Raw genomic sequence first — 22,762 nt, forward strand, 5'->3', positions numbered from 1 at the left:
GATGGATGTGAATGTTCAAATATTCTCTGTAAAGTGCTGCGGAATTATTCTGTTTGCACGGGGACCAATGGTGGGCGTATCTGCAGGGCCATATCTTTGCATGTGCATACTCTGGGTGTGTGTGGCCACGGCCAACAGACTGTTCGCTGGGTGCACGCACCCAAGGCTGCAGCCTGGGGTGGTTGGAGGAAAGTTGCCCAGCGTTTCATGGGCATTCCCATGATAATTGGCCCGTGACTTTGTGGCAGGCAGCCGACATCACCGGATGTCAGTGCCTGCAAATCTAAGTGACCTGAGAGTCCCTTAGATATGCGTGCACGTTCCACATAATTAGATGGTCGGCGACCATCGAATTATGTGGCTGTTCACCCACAGGCTGTGAATGGATGCTTATGTTAAACATCCATTTGCAGGTCCTGCTTGCGAACACACGCTGCGAGAGGGGCGGGTGGCCCAGAATTAACTGGGACCAGAATAACCCCTAATGTGTGCACTATAGAAATAACTGGTAATAAATAAATAGTGTGTACCCAGCTTATTCAATAAAACTCTTCTTAAGGTGACCATACACGGTGCGTTTGCACGCTCCACGGGCATCTCATCACACAGTACAAAAAGTATGTGCTGCTGCAGTATGTGTGCTTTAGCTGGGAGCTGAGCTACCCCCAAACATTACAGTGGTAATGTCTATTCTATATCTCTAATAAGTAGAAATCCATGTATATTGGGTGATAAGTGTCAATTTCCTGCAACGCCGCAGTTATATTCTGATCATGTGCAGTGCTGCACGGTTTGTACACATGTGATTTTAGTGTGTTTGCTCCAGTTTTATCCCACAGTCCCCAAATTATAGTGTAATTGATCTCTATGAATACTGACCCCAGTAATCTAAAATGCAAAATACTGTAGCTAATTATATTACACCTCTGCCAAGGCACAATTACATAATTGTTACATTCTACTCTGAGCTTATTCAATCACTGTTTAATGTCCTCCCCAAAGAGGGATACTTCATATACAGTAGGTGTGAGCAACCTGTTGCTCCCAGTTGTCGTGGGACTACAAGCCCCAGCAAGGCATGCCAGTCACACTCTAGTACACTAGAGAGCTGCAGCCTGTGAACCACATCACACAATAATACATCACTGCAAACAATTCACAGCAGTCACATAACAATGTCCCATATGCTGCAGCCTGTGCTATGACACACACTACCGCCTCCCCGCAAACACCCACATCCCTGTGCATCATCTGTGGCCCACACAGCTTACACTCTACACCTCCCGGAGCCGGCAGTACCTGTCCAGGGTCTCCACGCTGGCCTGGCGGGAGCTGGGCAGTGACGGGGGCGCGGAGGGTCGGGGCGGTTTCCTAGCAGCAGATGCTCCAGCTGTACCACCACCGCCGCCTCCCCCTGCAGCCGCTGTCTCCGGCCCCGTCAGTTTGTCCATAGCTCGTCCCTTCCTCCGCCGCCTCCTCCCCGGATGCTCGGGATGCAGCTGAGCCGCTTATCGCACAGGAAAGGCCGGATTGGAGGCCTCTTTTCCTGCCGGCTTCCTGCTGGGGTTGGTGGGGGGAGAGACACGCTAACGTCCCCCTGTCACACTGCGAGGACCGGCATGCACCGCTGCAGCATACACACAGGGCAGGGCTGTCAGAGACTGGAGTATCTCACATACACAGGGCAGGGCTGTCAGAGACTGGAGTATCTCACACACAGGGTAGGGCTGTCAGTGCATCTGACACACACACACACACACACACACACACACACACACACACACACACTGACACACACACACACTGACACACACACGCAGACAGGTTAGGGCTGTCAGAGTGTCAGTGCATCTGACGCACACACACACACGGCAGTCAGTGCAACACACACACACACACACGTCTAGCCTGTCACTAACCACAGGGGCCCATTTACTACAAGATCGCATATGCTATGTAATCTCGGTGGGATTTACCCCCCAGGATTACATTGGAATATGCAATCCTTTCAACTGTAGTGTATTTACAGATGGAGCCGGCTTTAACTTTGCCTGGCGCCCGCCGGATCCCTTTCACTGGCGAGCGATAGGGACCAGTATCAAGGCGGTTGGGCAGCATCTCCCTGCCCATCTCCGCTTCAGGGAAACGCTGCCCAGTTCGGGGGGGGGGGGGGGGGGGGGTTTGTCGGGGCGGCGAGGGGGACTGGCGGCCGGGACCCCCGGCAGGCTCTGTAGCCACGGGGCGTGCGTGCCTCTCGTGCCAGCCCCTGTAAAGTTAAAGAGGGCTCCATCTGTATGTCCCTGGGGGGGGGGGGGTGTCTGTGCATGCACGGTTAGCCCACCTGCTACCACCATCTCGGAATGGCGGTATCCCAGGGACCCACTGAGATGCTGCATCATGGGGGAAGCCGCTGGTGGCGGTGCAGAGGGGATCGGAACAGGTATCAGAGATTCCTGCTGCGGGCCCTCCTGATACATTCGGGGGTACTTAATATTGGGTATGGGTAAAATCCGGAAACGGATAAGACACCGGAATGCCGGACTGGACATCAAACTCTGCATTCCGGAGCTTGTAGTATCCGGTCCGGGGGTGTCCTGTCCGGGGGTGCTCCATCTGATGGGGCTGCTCTCGCACCTGTCACCTGGGAGAGGAGAGGGGGGAGAATACAGCCTCACCGCATGGTCCGGGGGTGTAATAAAAACTGGAACGGTCCAGACCACACGGGGAGGCTGTAATCTCCCCTTCCCCATGTCCCTGGTGTGAGCAATCACAGGCATCCCCCCGGACAAGACACCACCCGCATGGGACACCCCTCGGACCAGACACTATAAGCTCCGGAATGCAGAGTTTGATGTCTGGTCCGGCGTTCCGGTGTCTTATCCGGGTCCGGTTTTTACTTAGTCCCCTTAATATTTGTGGCTAACTTACAAATATATGATAAATGGGACTCACAGTCACATACAAACACAGAAAACTGGGGTTTGTTAGTGTACAACATATTGTATACTCATAGCCACACACAGGACTTGTGGGATACGGTCATTTGGTCTACAACAACTAGGTCGACAAGCATTGGGTCAACACCACTAGGTCAACATGCAGCAAGGTCGACATGGCTCAAGGTCAACATGGGTCTAGGACGACATGGATTTAGGTCGACAGGCCATTAGGTTGACACAAGCATTATGTCGACTTGGACAAGGTCGACATGGGGTTTTTCATTGTTTTTTCAGCCGACGTGTTGACAGGCGGTATTTCATGCCCTATCATCCACTAGGATGTGGTGGGAAAATAAAAGAAAGTGTGCCGAGCATAGCGGGGCACTGTGCCCGAAGCTTAGTGAGCGCAGTCGTGCACTTCAAACTGTGTCCATGTCGACATTCGGGTAAAAAAACAGTGAAAAACCCCATGTCGACCTTTTGACTGTCGAACTTATGCTTGTGTCGACCTAATGACCCTGTCCCATGGCGACCTTGCTGCATGGCAACCTAGTTGTTGTAGACCAAATGATCCACACCCGGATTTGTTACTGTACAACACACATATACATGGTCACACTCACATGCAGGACAGAGCTTGTTACTCTACTACAAACAAAGCCAGCCCTAGGCATAGGCTAGAATGGCAAATTCCCAATGTCCGGATCCAAGGAGGGATGACAGGGGTGGTCGTCCTGGGGCCCCCACACTCTACCCCTGAATCATGCATGCCACTGGTACTGAAATCAGTGCACAGCATGATTTTGCTGTGTCTAAGTTTTTTTGACTACAAAGCTGCTGCCAGCACCACCTGCCGAGGTGCTGTTGAAGTCAGTCAGCTTCTCGTGGAATTTCACAGTCACCACCGCAGATGCTGGACTTTCTGGGACGTGCATGAGCTGAGAGTGAGGTGGCCTGCACCTTCCCCAGCAGCGCCAACAGTGTGTGGCTTACTGATCGTGGGATTTAAATGATGTTGTTGCACCGGACATATCATTTATTGTGAAATATTTATAAACAATTGAGTTATTCTTTATATTAATCAAGATATTTGGAACTTTAGGGTACATTTTGTTTGAAAAACTATATATATATGAAATACTATATATTCTTTCTTAAGGAAATGAACACAATCACAATGCTGATACATAAATTATACTTTATTTTTATATCCACCATTATATCACTTTTATAGATAGAGGCCACCACAAGTTTGTTGTTCAGGATCCCCACAGACCTTAAACCCCCACAGACCTTAAACCAGGGGCATTTAAACCTGCCTTGGGCTGGCAGGCAGTGATAGAGTCCACAGCCGCTGGTTAACCTAGTGACTCATTTTACTATGATGCCCATGCTCTGGGATAATAACCTAAGAGAGTGCACTGAGGTTGGGCGAAGGAGATAATGGGCATACCTTTCTATAATTGACATAATCGACACATTCTTCCTATCAGCCATGTCCCCTTCCTGTCTATAGGACCATGTCTCCTCCCCCCCCGCCAGCCCACCCCTTATTCCTCTTTTCCCCACTGTCTCCCATCCATATGGTCAGGCCAGCTCCCTTCAACCCTGGGCACGGTTTGCTCTCTCCTGACAAGTGGACCTAGCCACGCATGCTTTTCTCCTTCGACTGTACCTGCTGCTTTCACCTATATCCCCCGATCTGTCCTGTCCGGAGGACCAGACACCTTCCCCTTCTTCCCCTCTACTCTACTCTGTCCAGGACCAAGGGGCCATGCCCCACCCCCTTCCAGGCCTTAACCAGTTATCCCTTCCCTTAAACCCATCTCAGTCCTAGGCTGGAGGACCGGGCCCCACCCCCTCTTCCCCTCAGCAATTCTAAACTTTCCCTCTACCATGCATACTCCGCTGTATTGGCCTGGAGGACCAAGCCCTGCTGTACCCAGCTCTCTCTTAAGGCCCTGCCTCCTCCATCCACTGTACCATGTCTAATGGTCACCCTTGTTCTATTATGAAGCTCTGGTTGACAGAAGACTTCATCATGGTAGGTTCATGTGGCACACATGTGTGTTAATGTTATTGTGGGGAATGTAGTGCACTAGTAATGTAGTTCAGTCTATGGGGTGGGTGGAGCATAGGGGGTATAGTGGGTATTTAGTGTAGTGTTGTAGTGCGGAGTATAGGGGGTATTTGGTGTAGCAATGTACTGTGAGTATAGGGGGTATTAAATGTAGCAATGTAGTGCGGAGTATAGGGGATATTTAGTGTAGCGATGTAGTGCGGATATAGTGTAAAAATGTAAGGTGCCATATAGAGGGTATAGTGTAGTGATGTAATGTGGAGTATAGAGGTACTTATTGTAGCAATGTAGTGCAGAGTATAGGGGGTATTCAGTGTATTGATGTAGTGTGAAGTGTAGCAGGTATTTAGTATAGTGTTAGTGAGGTAGTGTGGTGTATAGGGTGGGTGTAGTCTAGGGATGTACAGTACTGCAGTATATAGGGGGGATGTACTGTAGTGATTTAGTGGGATGTCGTGCAGTGTATAGGGGGGATTTAGTGTACTACTGTGGAATATAAAAAGGAATGTGGTGTATTGATATAGCGACAGATGTACTAAGCTTGAAAAGTGATCAAATAGAGTGATAACCCACAAGGCTATTAGCTCACAATGGTCATGTTACAGGCAGTGTTTGAAAAATGACAGTTAGGAGTACGTATATTCCCTTGTGGTTTATCACAATTCAAGGCCTAGTACAGCATAATAGTGCTGCTGGGTGATGGTTACTTTTCTTGGAGAGAGGTGCTGGGTCAGAGGCAGTGCTAGAGAGCACCAAAAAACAGAATCTTTCCTAGGACATCAAACTGGTTAGGGCCAGCCCAGACAACACCAGAGGTGAAAGTATAACGGTACGGCGTATCGTTAATAGATTGGCAGCCGGTATGCCGTACCGCTTGTCCCGCCCATCCCCCATCTGCATTGAAAACTTTCAAATGAGTAACCACGGCTTAACAGGCCGCTGGTGGGCTGAGAATGGCTGTCTACCATGGTGATGGCCGGCAGGGGCAGATTGAGAATTAAATCCAGTGCGGGAAAAATCTTGAAGCAGCCAGGGGGGGGGGGGTCGTAACACCACTTACCTGGCTTTGGCGAGTCCGCCCACTGCCACGCTGCAGCCGCTACATATGCACGCTCAGTCACAGGTGTCCGGTGACGTCACCCATGATCGATAATCTGCCGTGCATCCGCAGTATTCCTTCCATGGCCATCTTTAAAGTGATCAAAGCCGCGGCCGGCTACGGCCATATTTAGTTTGGGTAGAAGTTGTTTCCGCGCCCGCTAACCACTGTGGCTGCATGGTCCACGGCCCAGCCAGGGGGGAAAGTGGTCAGGTCTGGACCGGCCCGCCGGAAAATGGCCCGGTTTCCTGCCTAGGCCAATCCGCCCCTGACAGATGGTGATGAGGTGGGGAAGCAGCATTGTTCCCAGCTATCAAAAATAGGGGGGGGAGAAAAAAGGTCAGTTATTTACGGATGCACTCCTGATCCTACCGGATCAATATTAGTTACAATAAATTGTTTCATTCGGATAAAACCGTGGGGGTTCCTATTGTCTTTATTAAATTGGTTCTTTGACAAGGAATTGACCCACAAAGTTGCGAAAATAAGAAGTTAAAATATCCCAACATACAGACATACACAAAGTGAATGAAGAATAAAGATTCGTGCTGGAAAGAATTTAAAACGTGTAGGCAGAATCTAATAGGATTATATTACTTTTAATGCTCTTTGGGTGGTATTCCCTTGTAACTTGGGTACTTATTTGGGTAGTATTCCCTTATACCATGTGTGTTAATTTTTGTATCACACCGCTTAAATAGATGGTGGCAGCTTGATTGTCTGCCCTAGGTTTAGATCAGGATGTATGTGAATATTTCAGTTATAATACTGATCTTGTTCTTATACATTATTGTGCATGCAGCTTTCAGATGTTTATAGTTCCTGTGTATTGGCCAGAGTTCTCGTGGCTCTAAATGGTTTTCTGTTATGGATGTGTACTTTTTCTCGGTGTGAGTTGGCCGGAGGTTCGGCTCTATGTCACACTAGTGATTGATTCCCCACGGGAGGCTTATTAGTAATTTTATCTGTGATTTGGCCAGAAGATTGGCTCCATGTCACAGTTATTTGCCCCTAATGAGTAGGCCCTGTAGTGTATATTTTGTAAATTTTTCCACTTGGATGATGAGTTTTAGGTTTGTGGTGTGGCCTTAATTTTGGCTCTATTTCACACCCAGTTTTTATATCCCTGTGGTTATTTTTGGCCTCGCGTTTGGCCTCATGTTACACTTTATTGGCCGTTTTCTCTGTGATTTGGCCAGAAAATTGGCTCTATGTCACAGTTATTTGCCCCTAATAGGTAGGCCCTGAAGTGTATATTTTGTAGATTTTTCCACTTGGATGATGAGTTTTAGGTTTGTGGTGTGGCCTTAATTTTGGCTCTATCTCACATCCAGTTTTTATATCTCTGTGGTTGTTTTTGGCCTCACATTTGGCCTTATATTACACTTTATTGTTTTTTACACAGGTCTGTGTCTTATTTCCCAAGGGGATAATATGGACGTTCCTCTTGTGTGATTTGGCCACCAGTTTGGCACTATGTCACAATTATTTTGTAAAGTACTCCAAGAATTTTATAGTGAACACGTATTCAGCTGTTTTAGTTAGCCTTGAAATGCAGATTTGGACATGTGATGTGGCCTTTCGTTTGGCTCTATGTCACATTAAATTTTGTTTCATATTATATGTCCAGTTTTAATTCTGTTTATTATGTATAATTTTTTTGTGTGGTTTGGCCTTCTCTTGGCTCTATGTCACACGTTATTTTATATATTTTTGCTTTATGAATATAATTGTTGTTTTGTCACATACTTTTCCTTTTCACAGTAAATGAGTTAGGGCGACATAAAGTTCCCTTTGATGAACAGAGGGTTAGTTCACCTAATTATATAGCTAGTGAATAGCTGTTTTCTATTGGTAATTGATAATATAGGGCAGAAAGTGAATTAACTGAGTGCAGAACCCCCAAAACCCTTCCTGTCTTGTTCCCAGCTATGCCTGTCCTCTGTGCCCCAGCCCCAGCATGCTCTCTCCACCGCTGCTCCTCCCACATAGATGTGGCGAGTTGGTAGCGCTAATTAGTGTACACCTTCCTGCTACCATAGTCCCAGCTCCCCCAGTCCTCCGCTGGGCATTGATAGTACAGCAGCGCCATGGCAATGTGTCTGTCTTTGCTGCTACTGGTGAAGAGGAGCCACCCAGCATCCATGCAGCACCCAGGAAAGTAGAGAGCTTGGCCGGGCCCAGGTACTTTTCAGTGGGCATGGCCAGTAGTTAAGTAGGTTAGGGTGAGAAGAGCTGCAGTTGTCAGGTAACAGGGGCCCCTCGATCAGACCTGGGCCCAGGTCATTCATACCACCTTTCTGCACCACTGGCACAGTGCAGTGTGGCGGCAGGGCCAGCTGTCCATAAGTCTGTGGTGGGGAGTGGTTTCTAAGTAGAAAACAACCCTCACTTGTCAACTCATGGCAGACTAACTACAGTAACCTAGGTTGCTGGGACTAATAATTCCAGAACAGCTGGAAAATCATACTCAGGGCAGCCGACAGGTATGCCGGGCCCCGGTAAAAGTTTATGTTTGGGGGAGTGGTCTAATTGCGGGAGGCATGGCCACCTCCTGCAATTAGGCCACTCCCCAAAACATTTAGGGGGGTGAAAACACACTTTAAAGTTATAAGGGGGGGGGAGATGCTGTACGTGTGTGCTGCTGCCCGGGAGAGACAGAGGGGGAAGGGGGGGGGGGGGGGGGTCAGACTAGCAATTAGTACCCGGCCCTGATCATACTAAGTAATCCACAGCAGCTGCGTGTGCATTGGTTCATAATACAAATACAAAGCTGTGTGAGTCATTAAAAGTGGACGTGAACGTCTCCTAAAGATGACTCGTGAAACATTTGCCACTTTTAAACACTACATGACCTGAGTAACAGGTTCTCCCTTTCACACCGCAATTTACCTGGCTCGGACCCAGGAATAATATTGATACATAGAATACATATACATACTTTCCAATAATCCCAATTCAGCAGTATGATTGTGCTTTTTTTTTTTTAGGTTGGGAGGTCTAAGGTATGATTTCATTTTGGTGCCCCTGAATTGCTGAATGCTGCCTCCTCAGTGGAAACTGGACTTACCTGTCACACCACCTACTTGATGCTATCTATCCATCCTCATACACACATTTATGAACAAACGACTTAGAGAACATTATAGAGAATGCAGATAACATTAGACCACATTAAAAGGGGCCCATTTATTCTTTATGGAGTCTTAAAACACAATAAATACAAATTCGTACTGCTGATATTCTGGATTGTTGCAAGTAATTGTGGTGGAAAATATGAAAGCATGAGCTGAAGGGAAAGAGGCGAGGAACATACGAAGGCAATGTGAGGTGGTGGTCACACTGTAACTATCCACGTACCGTAGGGACTGGAGCAAGCACCTATGGATATCGACATTGTGAACGTATGAACACTATTGGAATGTCCACGTTATTTGTTGACATTTTAACAATAGCTGTCTACATTGCAATATTGATACTCTGAATAATGACAGTTATTGTCGACCTTATAACTGCACCCCATTTGAGCAGTCGGGAGGCGCTGTGCTCGGCTGCCCAGCATAGAAACAGACATGTGCTATGATGCCACACCCACAGATTCAAGGATTTGCGAGCGGCCGCTGGAATGGTTTCTAAGATTCACAGGATAGGTCTCGCTGGCTTCCTGCTTTATGGGAGTAGAAATCAGCTACTATAATTGCCCGTCTTGCTGACATCACAAACTGCTGTCAACTAAATGAGTCTGCCTAATAAATTGACAGGCATTTTTAAAACTATTTTAATTTGTATAACAATGTGAGTGACACTGGAACTTTTAGCAGATATTTTGAACATCTCTCACAGATGTTAGCACTCATAGGGTTAAATGAAGATGAGTTACGGTTTGATCTTTGCATTATGCATGTAGAATGCATTTATTTCTGACACATTCAATAGATCCACAGGTCACCAGGAAAATATTGTTTGTAGACCTGGAGGACCAGTCTGACCAGACCTATAATGCATGGTATATAGATTGCTCAAGTAGGCTAAACTCAACATGCATACTGTCAAGATCACACTTAATTCATATTATTTGAATAAAATTTCTGATGGCTGAACGCATCAATTCGAAATAAATCCACCACAGGTTTGAAAATGTGACAGTTAGTAATAACTACAACTGTGCAACAGTTAGGTGGTATGGAAACCGTGAACTGTTGGTACATCTCAGGGTCCGGTATGGCAAGCCCTGATAGAAGTGTAAATCAGTTGTTATTCTGTGTATTAATAATTTCTATCCTACTGAATGTCAGAAAGCCATAGGTTAAATGAGGACTGATGCTTGTGTGTGGACTTGCTCTGGAATTACAGATGATGACCATGCCAATCATTACAATTTGACAGTGTAACCCAAAAAATGGCATCTGTAAGATATAGATTCCTCCTGTTTGCAATTAAATTACGAGATTCAAATTCTACATGTCAGGTAAAAAAAAAAAAGAAAACGCATTGGGGATGGTGGGCTGGCATTACAACCATATGAGGAAGAGATCAGGTCACATTTAGAGCAGAGGACATGCCGGGAACCTGAACATCTATTCAGTTACTAAGCGCTCTTTTTACTTAATTTGGTAGTAAGCCAACTTCAACAATGCCAGATGTAGGATCTGTCTTTACAGTAGTTCCCCATAAAAAAATTTCACATGTTTAGACCTTTATTTTCTTTCTTTCACATATGGTGAAGAACGGACAACCTGGCTCCCAATAAGATGTGGCTTATTCCATGTTTCATCTTTTATCTATGGTTATCTGTCGAATCTTGGCACTTAAGGGGGAGCTTCCTTACTTTGTCTTTTAAAGGAGAGGATAAGACCTTAAATTAGTGGCCAGGAAACTGGTGTAAATTACCCCAAATGGGGTAAAAATTTAATTCCTGGGTGTAATGCAGTAGTTCCCAACCCTGGTCCTCAAGTACCCCCAACAGTGCACGTTTTCCAGGTCACCCGGCAGGTGCACTCATTATTCAGGCACATTTGAAAAGATCCACAGGTGGAGCTAATTATAGAACTTGTGTGCACTTAGTGCATGTTTTGCAAGTCTCCACACAGAATCTGTTGGGGTTACTTGACGACCAAAGTTGGGAACCACTAGTGTAATGGATGGTCACTCTGCAGAGACACAGCTGGGCATGCATATGAATCTATATGCATGCCTGGCTGTGTCTCGGCAGTGCAACCTTCCCTGCACGGCCACGCTGCGCATCCCTCCTTATGCTCGCCCGGCAGCTGCTCATTACATATGCTTAATGCATTCAAGAACTTCCCACATTTAAATACTTGTAAGAAGAAAATCCATTGGCACACTTGTGTGGTATAGACAGATTTATTTCAGTTTACCATTGTTTATATTAAACAAAAGCCATACATACTATTTTTGACAAAAATATTTTCTAGATCATTATTGATGACTAGGTAATACAAATAAACAAAAAAAGTTTTTTTTTTCCCCAAATTTTATACAAATTCTACAACATCAGAGTTGTACCTGCACGGTGAAAACATTTGTAGACTATATACCGTGTTTCCCCGATAATTAGACCTACCCCGATAATAAGCCCTACCCCAGATTTTGGACGCTGGTCCAAAATAAGCCCTACCCCGAAATTAAGCCCTATCAAATTTCCCATGTATTTTTATTTTTTTGTAACTGTAGCCCCCGCTCAGCCCCGCTGACCTCCGCTGCCCTCCACTCACCTCCTCTCACGCCCGCTCACCTCGCCTGCAACACCGCGGCTCCCGTTCCCAGGGATGCATTGCGGTAGGCGCGGCGTGACGTCACGCCGCGCACATCACCGCTCAGCTCAACGCATACAGACGGAGAGGAGTCCCTGCACAATAAGGTTTATACATGGCTGGGGGGGGGGGGGGGGGGGAGGGGGGAGGGGGGAGGGGGGGGGGAGGGGGCAGGTGTGGGCGAAGCTCTTGGCTCATGGGAAGGCAGGACTTGTCTGGGTCTTTCTTACTGAGAAGTTCATAAAAGGGAGATACCTGGTCCCAGTCACTAACTGGTCATCAGGAAGGTGTCAGCAGTAGCAGGTATTGCACAGTAGTTATCTGTTTTAGGTGTAGTACTGCATCTGTATGTGGGACATTTTTTTAAAGGCGCAGTGGGGCATGTTTTAATGGAGCAGTGGGGCATGTTTTAAATAAGCCCTCCCCCGAAAATAAGACCTATGGTCTTTTTTGAATGAAAAAAAAAAATAAGACAGTGTCTTATTATCGGGGAAACACGGTACTAGTAACCTGGAAATGATGTATCTGTAATATTACTGTAGTAGTACAAACCAATAAGAGAATTTAAATGAACACAATATTGACCAAATGTATTGCTTATACAAGCGTTTTGGGGACACCCGTATGTTCTGCAATTTCAGAAAAAGGAGGTGAGTGCTACAACATATTTTGTATAGCCCCTAAAGTCTAACAGATGGTCCATTTTGTTCTTCTATATTTATTATACAACTGTCTGTTACACATTGTACCACATACTAAGATAAATAATGAGATATTAAGCAGTAAACTTTACCTGTCTCCTGCATATACCAGTGACAGCCATTTCAATACTGGACCTATTTTATGCACCTTTTCAATTCACTATGAATTAGCACGGTTCTTTATTACAGGTTCCTAATGAATTGATATGCTGCATTTCAAGAATTTTGGTCCAGGGCACAAAATAGCCACTACAAATGTCTATGCAACAGATGCATTAAGAGTGTTATTGTTAAAAAGGCACATAGACCATGATATTTAAATAAGCATACAACTGCAAAATAAATATATCCCAAGCAGATTATAGTTTTTAATTAGAATTACCAGTCACCTTTTTTTTTTTTGTCAGAGGGGACCATAAGATATTACTCAAAAAGCACAAAATAAGGGAACACAATGACAACATTAACATGTATGTGCAAAACATTCTAATTACAGCAACTTCTTACAGCTTTAAATATATTATTTTAAAGCAATCAAGGTCTTCTATCCAATGTTATTGATTTTGTAACCAATATAGTATTGTCTATACAAATGTATTACAGATTTATACTATTTTCGATATAATGTATTATATAGCTCTAAACCTTTACAATAATTTACAACCTAAATATCAAAAACTCCTGAAAAGTCCCTTGAAACACTGCAGCAAAATTACTCATTTTTAAAGTTGGGTTATGAATATAATGTAAATGAATTCTACAAACCAAGTCCATTTAAATATAAAAAAAATGTGCACTATAGGAAACAGGTAACTAAAGGGCCAGACTCACATACGTAACTGCATGTATACAAGCAACCAAACCTATATGCTATGTAGGAAGGGTTATTACTTCAGTAGTAGACTGAATGTGAGCTATAACCCTGGCAGGATTTACTGTAGTATTTTCTTTAAACTCCACTTTATAACCATATTTAACCCTTTGAGTGCCAAGTGAATTTGTCAAAATAGGTATTAAAATTGGCAAGCAAAGATTTGTATTCATTATAATGATGTGTAATGTTTACCTTATATAGGAAATCTAATCTTTAAAAAACATTTTTTTTAAATTTGAATTTATATAACAAATGTGCGCTACACTGGTACCGTATACCTCTCACAAAGATGTTGGCACTCAAAAGGGTTAAAATGTAGCCTGGAATCTACATCTTCATCAGGCCAAAAGTTTAAAATAAAAATTTCTGTATTTGTAAATGACTTCATTTAAACCATATAGCATTAAAGGTTTTAATTATTTTTGAGCGCAGTAAAATTGTACTTTTATCCATTACTGTTCTGCCAAACCCTGTAGTTTCAAATACAGAGATGTTTCAAATACAGAGATAAGTATTATACAACATTATCTATTATTCACTTACTAGTAAGTTGTAGAAATGTATTGGAAATTCAGGTGTCCTGGTTTAAAACCTAGTTACCAACTACATACTGTACTTTGCTCAGGTCAATGTAACTTCTATTTTAAACCTTTAACCGTGGAAGCTCAGTGCGAATATATGTTGTAAGTTTTAGTATAAATACTTCACTGACCTGTTAAACACTCACAATTTCTTTAAAGCACTCACAATTTCTTTAAAGCACAAGTATTTTCCAAATTGTATTAAGTACTTCCTTAATAGTGAAAATTATTACATTGTTAAAATTGAAGGTCAGTAATTTTCATTTTAAACTAACGAGTTAACATTTCAGTTGCTAAAAGCTATCTAAAGAAGGACTGCAATGTAGTTTTATCTACAATAATCCATATTGGTAAAAATCTCACCGGTCTGACCCAGAAAACTATTTTAATGTCAGTGTTCTTCCACAATTGCTGGAATAATTTAGCTTGGTGTCCTTCCTGCCTCAACATTGTATGGGCCAGATGCACTAAGCTTCAAAAGTCATAAAATGGAGAGTAATAAACCACCAGCCAATCAGCTCCTACCTGACATTTTTCAAACATCGGGGGGTATGCAATCTGGGATCACGGCTGTCGATCCCCACCAACAGTTGTGATCCTGGCCCGTTTGCGGTCTGATCAACCGCAAAACAGGCGGGATTCAATATCCTACCTGATGCTCGGCGCAAAGGGGGCATGGCCGCAAAAACTGCTGTGGATTGGCGATCTGCGGACGGGATCGAGTCAATCCATGGCCGTTATCGGAAAGAAAGGGCCCAATAGCTTCTAAAGTCAGGCCTGTTCGGCCTTGATCCCACTTCAATGCTGTCGCTAAAGACAGCATTGACTAAGAAGCCACTGCTATTTCCCACGTCGGAAATAGCAGCGACACATTGCATACCCCCCATTGTCTGTGACATGACACGTAGGAGCCGATTGGTTGGCTGTCTACATCCCATCAGTGAGTGCCATATGGTATGGCAAAAGTGTGCCTCTAGTAGAAAGGGCACTTCCTCTGCATTTTGTGTAAGCCATTACAAGACTATGGAAAAACTGTACAAACTTTGGATGGCATATAGGTAACACTCATGCTTACAGATAATATGAGGCAGAAAGTATGGCTAATGCAGTACCACTTATTCATGGATATAAAGTAACGCCCTGCGTGAGAGACCTCTGCAATGTTTGTAGAAGCATCAGAAGTCAATTTCCAGGCACATTTATTTAAACATTATTTAAATAACAGGGGTATTGGACACTAATTTACAATGGAGAATAGTTAATACTGAGAAATACACTGTATTCTTACAGTGTGTTGGTGGATTTGCCCTGTACAACCAGCAAATGGAGCATACAATTCCAGGGTACTCTGCAGAGGAAGAGGAGGAGGCTGAAGACAAAAGAATAGTGACTATGGATACAAAAAAAAAAAAAGTGAAAAACAAGTTTTTCATGGCAATCGGTAAACACTGTAGAATAAGCTGCACCCTTTCATATCTGCTTGATATATTTAAAGGTCCAATGCAATATGGTTAAAAGCCATCCAAAGTAATATCCTATATATTTTGTGTAACATTATCTATATAACAGTGCAACATATAAAAAAAGAATAATATTTCAAGATCTTAAAAAAGGCACATTTTTGTTCAACCACGAAGATTCAATTATCCAAATAAGGCATCATTCAAAACGGCCCTCACAGGAAAATAGCACAGTCAGTATCTATACTTCATATAAATAGCCCTTATCGCTCAAAATGGAGTTTGCATGATGCGGGAAGGCGAAGGTGGCGAGGTGGAGGAGTTGTTCATTTTTGGTGAATTTGAGATCTGAAGTTCTTCAAGTTTCCTTACATAATCATCTCTTAAAGCCAGCAGCTCCATGTAACGTTGCTCCACTGGGTTTGGTTGCTATTGAGAATGTAAGGAAGGAGTAAAGAAGAAACAGAATGATGATCATGGAGCAATAAAAGTAAAGTGTGTCTTTCACAATAAATGCTGAGGCAGTGCCTTGTGATGCAGTGTTGGCAATCTGACCATGGCCCTACTCTGCATATTGCGCACTTTATAGCATGATCTCTGCAGACATTTTACATTACTTAGCGTTTTTTTTGTATTAAACAATTTTATCTGTGAAAAATAACGAAAATACTAATAGACGTATAAGTAGCTTAAAGCAACACATCAGACTTTATTGAACATGGGTAAACATTGATTCCTGTTAACCAAACTGGGTGATGCCGCCCCGCTGGGCACTACAGTTTGCTATGTTCCAGCAACGAATGGCTACTGCACGTGCATGGCAGCCATCTTGTCTGTGATTTCTGCCAAGGCTGCAGCTCTGCCGCAGGACTCTGGAAAGGTAATTAACCATGGTTGCAAAGCAATACCTGCGGGTGTGGTATAGGGGTTCAGACAGTCGGGATCCCGACTGGTCGGACCCAGACAGCATTGTGAGCGCAACAAAGCCCCCTTGCAGGCTCGCTGCGTTAGCCACATTGCAGGCATGGTGGCTCGCTACGCTCCCCACCTATTCTATACTCCCTCTATGGGGGTCGTGGACCCCCACGAGGGAGAATAGCCGGTGGCAGTTGGGCCCCCGTGTGATGGGTTGACTGTCGGAATCCAGACGTCATGTAAATGACTGTCGGAACCCCGTCCGGCACCCATACCTGCTACCTAACAGCAGCCTTGTATACAAGCCACACATCTTCATGTTTAAAAAAGTCAGTCCACACAGTCTCAAGCGCTCTCCCCCTGCAGCTGCTGAATCCCATATAAAGAATTGCACATTAACCCAGCGCTGCAGATAATCCCTGTTTCTGCATAGAGATTACACATCTTCATGTGTCTTGCCCCCTCCGTTAAACTCCTCCCACAAGGGGCTTTCGAAACACAAAGTCCCAGCAGAACTCCTTTACACAACGCATGCACCAGTCCCCAATTTCATATTTGTCCCATCATCTGCACACATCTTCGTATTAGTCTTTGTCTCCCACATTTGTATATGCACCAGTCCTAACTCCTTTATGCGTATGTCCCCACATTCCATCTGTTTACCCATCTTTTTCTCCTTGCTGCTCCCACAACCCACTGTCTACTTGCACCACAACTAGTCCCCTCATCTTCTACCTCTCTAATGCTTTTCTGGTAACTGGCAAATGCAGTGCTGGTGGCCACCAATAAGAAGCTATGTGGATCAACTGTTTTGCAACCATGACCACCACTACATCACTGAGTCTTAAGATGACAGGTAAGAACCATTTTCTTAATATAATAATATTTGATGATTATCACAATAAAAAAAAACAAAAAACTTTGGGGGGTGCCATAAAAAAATAATTCTGAAACTCTAAGACATTGTGATGCAAGTACATTTGGGAACCACGGGTCTAAAATCACTAAACCAAGTCTCAAGTGATTTTTATTCAATTTGACCATATAAAACAGGGGTGGTCAAAATGTCAATCGTGACCAACTCCTCTAGTTGCAGCCTGTAAATTTGCCTCTGAAGCAAGCGCCGAGCAGAGGCTCCTTAATGGTCCCAGTGATGCAGTGCACGAATGACGTCAAGACATCATCTGCGCACTGAATAGGACGAGCTTGTTGGATCCAGCTTCATCCAGTCGGCAGCAGAGCAGGAACAGGTCTGCACTACACTGGCGGGGACTGACCGTGGCAGGGGGAGCTGTCATTACTGGGAACTGTCAGCACCGGAGAAAGCAGCTAGCAGCCAGCACCTGGATTACTCACACACACACACATTGTGGGAAAAGTCCAAGTGAGTGTGTGTTTACAGTATGTCCGAAAATGTCTGAAGCACTGGGAGAGGGAAGGGGGTTTATATGCACAGAGTGGGAGTATCGCAAAAGTCCGGTCGCCCCTGATATAAATGGATGACTAAACCAAAAAGTCTCATTAGACCAATTCATACTATATTGTGGATAGCTACCCAAGAATAACTGAAGACAGTGAAGTGTGTGTCTGCTTGGGCATTGCCACACCCCACTGTGCATACTCAGGCCTTTACTACATGTGTAAATGCTGAGAAGGGGGAACTGTCACGCTTCCCTGGCAGTACACCAGCCATGGAGTTACTTCCTAAATATAAGCTAGACACTGTTGAGGGCTTTAGGAGTTTTCATGTAATCTCAGGTATTTGTAAACACGTGATTCCTTTATTCAAGAAAATAAAATCTAAAAAATGCAACCCAATTGGACATCTTACTTGTTGCCTAATCCTTGTATTCCACCTGATGTAGTAATTGACCCAGAGCTCCAGGTGGCGCATGCTTGCGACGGGATACAACACTCTATTCAACTCCTTGGTGTAAAAGGGATTTATATACTTGGACTTTTCACTGTTCATCCAGGACCATAGAGACTGTGTCTTCTCTCTCAGTTTCTGAAATTAAAGGAAGTTAAAATAACTATAGCACAACTATACAATAGTAAGAGTGCAACTGCAAATTAAATGAAATGTCACAAGCTGTATTGTCATAGGAGAAAATGCAATACCTAGGATCAGTTGTAGAGTTTTAAGACTCCCTCAATGCGGATGGCGGGGAGGTTAAAATGACGGGGATCAACAAAAACAAGCAACCCTCGACGTTTAAGACCCCTGCCGGCCGCTCACCATATTCAATGTTCCAGGGGAACCCTGGATGCCAGATAAAGGCAAGGATTCCCCCAAACAGCGAGGTTCGTGGCTAATGCAGGGAGCCCAATGCAATCGTCTGCGAGTCTCGCTGTTTTGGCAGCTGCACATACAGTTTCTACGTCACTGTAAAAACCAAGCGAGGTGGAAACGGCAAGTGCAAGAGGTCTGTTGAATTCTGACTGAGCTGTGACAGCGAGCAGTCAGCACTGCGCACTGTCACAGCTCGCAAAAAGCATTGAATATACCCCTTAGAATCCAGACTTTGTAAAAGCAGCATATACGACTACGGCTAATATAAAATCTTTTGATTTATATAGCCAAGTTTTTCCCTCTGAGGGGCTTATTGTAAACTAATTACTACTAACTGGCTACAAATAAATACAACAAGGCACAGAAATACTCACCTCTTTTTCCCGGATGGACTCGCAGTTAAACAAGAAAGATCCAAATCGGCAGCTGTAAAGGTGATCTAGAATCGTGATCAGAAAAATCTCATTGAATTCAAACGCTGTTGGAAACTGGAAAAAAGAAAAAAATATATACATGATATCTAAGAGATCAAAGTTAGTGTGGTTGTGTGTATATATCATACATATACACATGTAATTTAGTATATATTATCTCATGCAGTATGACCAGTCTTTTGGGATGATTGTGGTCCCGAGAAAGTAGTGAATGCAAACAATTCATATCTTCATATAGAAAATGTACCATTATATCGGGAAGCCGGTTTAGTCTGATAAAAGCTGTATTGTACTCTATATTTGCCGAATACTGCTCTGGTTATATCTTACCTGCTTTGACATTTGCCACACGCAGTCAATAAACTGTATGAAGATTGGGGACCTGTCAGCATCAGCGTGATTCTTATCACCATGTCCAATTCTCTGAAATGTAACAAGACACCTGATCAAACATGGCTGGCGAAAATTGTGATTTAGCAGTGACAGCTCTACTGGTTTGTGTCACTGACAGTTAATTTTTCGTAATATTTATGCAGGAACTCTATTTTGTATTTATTTTTTTATAAATAACCCACTACCCCAGATAGCAATATGCAGGCCTGGCCCACCTGTGGCTCTCCAGCAGTTGAGAAACTACTCGTCCCAGCATGCCTTGCCACAGGTTCACCACGTCGTAATAGCAAAATTGTGGCAAGGCATGCTGGGAATTGTAGTTTTACATCAGTTTAACAGGCCAGGGGCCGGATGCACTTAACTTCAAGTGATAAAATGGGGAGTGATAAACAACCAACCAGCTCCTGCCTGACATTTTTCAAACACAGTCTGCGACATGGCAGGAAGGAGCCGATTGGCTGGCTGTTTATCACTCTCCATTTTATCACTTTTGAAGCTTAGTACATCTGGCTCCAGGTCTGTAATAACGCCTTTTATTATTGACATTTCTACCCACAACAAAAACACAAAACACAGGCATGAGATCGATATCCTGAAAATCTGTTATCTATATTTACAAAAGAAAAATAACATGGAAAAAAGAAAAGCAGATCATACGCACACGTGAATGAACACTACCAAACGCCTCTATCCTTTTAAGTAGCACTGCTACACTATTTCATTTATCATTTACTATGAGAAAAACTATGGAACAATGGCCAACCGTATGAAAGGTGCACTTAAAAAGGAAAGTACTAAGCTGAAGGACTATATACCTACCGATGAGAACTTGTGCCCAAAGCTAATCCATTCCTTCTGGACCAGCACCTCAAAGCCAACTATAGTCCTATAGTAGCTGTCCAGCATCAGCATGGCCAGTGATGTCAACTGAGCTGTCCGATCCCAGCCATCACTACAGTGCACCACCACAGAACTCTTCCCAGAAGCCACTTTATCTGCAACCTGAATAGCTCCCGTCAACACCAGCTAAATAGAAGGAGGAAGAAAATACATAGAACTATAATCAGGGCAGACCGCAAGCTGTACGGGAGTCATGTTCTCGCCACCAAGACTGCAACACACATGAGTTCAGCAGGAAGTGTATTACACACCATATAAACAGGTGGATTATTTGTATAAAAAGGTACTTTATATTTTAGGCATTTTTCATTGTTTAAAGAGGTCATAAAAAAGAAAAGGAGAATGTTTTATTAACCTTTCATTTGGTACGTGGAATTTCAGAAATCCAGATCTCAATACTAGATTTCACCAGGAAGTCCCATCATTAACATTCCAGACTGAATTTATTGTAGTAGAGAAGACTAGATATCTTGGGTGGAATAGAACTAAAGGCCCCCATACACTTACACAACTTCTCAGAGTTGCATAAGAATTCCCTTGAAACTCCCAGGAGCTTTCCAAGCAGCAGGATCGCATCCAATATATTACATGCGATATATCCAACTGCCGGGAGACTGCCCACGTCAGAGGTCGGACCTGTAAGCAGGTCTGACCTTCGACTCTGACCTGATGCATGGTCCCATGTGTATTGGATCAGAGGTCAAGCACATCAGATTTGGCCACTTTTCACCAGATTTCGGGCCAATCCGTTGGAATTGGGTGTATGGCCAGCGTTATGATTCCAGCGGCTGTTTATTGTATTAAAAATGTACACCCTTCATTACAAACTCTTGTCTCAAACAACTAATGGTCCGACCCACATTATTCACCTGAAAAAGTAATTTGTTTAAGAGGAGTTGAGAAGTGGGAATGATCATACTCCTATTGATCACATTTGATTTGTACTTCCCTCACCCTCTAATTGACTATTACGCACAATGCCGACAATTCCCAGACTAGTAATATGAACCTTTGCAAGGTAAATTATGTTTCAGGAAGTTCTCTCCTGCTTGACATATGAAACGAAACCGTATTCTTTTGTTGTTTGTTTAAAATTAAGTGAGGAATTCAGTTAACTCACCCACGCACCTGAGAACAGAAAGTTGCCATTTTGATGATGTGTAAAGACATAGGTAACCAAACTCACCCCACCCACCACTTAGACGTGCACATTTTTGTCTGCAGCACTATGGGGTTAGGAGTCCAGTATTACCGTATGTGCGGCATATAACCGCACTTGCAGGGGAGAGAACATTGCCCCTAATTGAATTCCTACCCAAGGAGCAGATTCAATGAAAAGTGTGGCTGATTGTCAGCCCAGAGTTTTTCAATTAGGCGCCACGAGGAAAAACAATCTGTGGTAAATGCACACACTGTGATTTAGTCAAGAGGATCCTATGGATTCCAGCACTTAACACATGGGAATATTGACTAATTGAATACCACACAAGTAAAGTTTAGGTTCAACACCTTATGCTAAACACTGCAGGAACCCCTAAGTCCTTTTAGCTTGTTTGAAGAAAGCTATTGTAATTTCTCATATTGAAACTAGGATCTATTATTATTAATATTATCTGGACTTTACACCTTGACCGCATGTTGGGAACAGCTGATGCAATTTTGAACTTCCTTACCTCAACAATGATACTACTAGAACCATGAGCATGTGTCCTCATATCCTGCCTATTAAATGTAGCCCTCTACTTCCATTAACCAAACTGTCACCACTTTAATATGTTTCAATGCAGCTGCCAGACGGATTTTAATTAACAGTGGTTTTATTAATGCTGCACCTCTCGCTAGGCATGGTATTGTTTGACTGCATCCCACAGGACCCAATTTAAAACCAAAAAAGTACAGCCAATGAGGTACACAGATATTCAAAATATTTTTTTTAATAATTAACATTTAAATGCTTATTTACAACAGGATATAAAATCCTAAAGAGATTACTAGTACTAGTCTAACACCACATGCACAGTATTGAACCTTACCTTAATATGTTCTAGCCAGTGTGTGGATTCCAGGCTTGAAAGCCAATGAGATTCCTCTACATGTGGAAACACTATGTCTTTAAGTTTCTTCAGAGATTCCCTCATTACATGAATATTGTGAATATCCAGGAACACGAGCTCTGCAAATGGGTATGCGTCATCACTTTCATAACCCCCTCCCGTGGCCTAGAACAAGATTAAAGAACAATATAAGTTGTGTTCATGGCAGTATATTGAATAGCTTTCCAGATGACGCCATCATGGATCAGTAACAAGGGTTATCCAT

General features: G+C 43.7%; 2 protein-coding genes across 6 annotated transcripts in view; both read right to left on the minus strand.

The window, feature by feature from the left end:
* The window catches only part of MTMR1 (myotubularin related protein 1), a 105,555-nt gene extending 103,868 nt beyond the window's left edge, over positions 1-1,687 (minus strand). For 4 of the 5 annotated variants that reach the window (XM_083159442.1, XM_083159440.1, XM_083159441.1 and 1 more), the window contains exon 1: positions 1,300-1,687. In XM_083159442.1, coding sequence (XP_083015568.1) covers positions 1,300-1,451 — 152 coding nt within the window. In that variant the 5' untranslated portion in view covers positions 1,452-1,687. The remainder of the gene's footprint in view (positions 1-1,299) is intronic. The other variant, XM_083159443.1, reaches the window with a different exon arrangement.
* Positions 1,688-13,735: 12,048 nt separating this feature from the next.
* Positions 13,736-22,762, minus strand: part of MTM1 (myotubularin 1) — a 77,894-nt gene continuing 68,867 nt past the window's right edge. Inside the window, exons 10-15 of the mRNA XM_083159444.1 lie at positions 22,477-22,662; positions 20,363-20,569; positions 19,481-19,573; positions 19,091-19,204; positions 18,255-18,431; positions 13,736-15,937 (exon numbers count right to left, since the gene is read on the minus strand). Coding sequence (XP_083015570.1) covers positions 15,779-15,937; positions 18,255-18,431; positions 19,091-19,204; positions 19,481-19,573; positions 20,363-20,569; positions 22,477-22,662 — 936 coding nt within the window. The 3' untranslated portion in view covers positions 13,736-15,778. The remainder of the gene's footprint in view (positions 15,938-18,254; positions 18,432-19,090; positions 19,205-19,480; positions 19,574-20,362; positions 20,570-22,476; positions 22,663-22,762) is intronic.

The sequence above is a fragment of the Crinia signifera genome, chromosome 9 (genome assembly GCF_055691185.1).
Source record: "Crinia signifera chromosome 9, ASM5569118v1, whole genome shotgun sequence".
In the NCBI taxonomy this organism is placed as follows: Eukaryota; Metazoa; Chordata; class Amphibia; order Anura; family Myobatrachidae; genus Crinia; species Crinia signifera.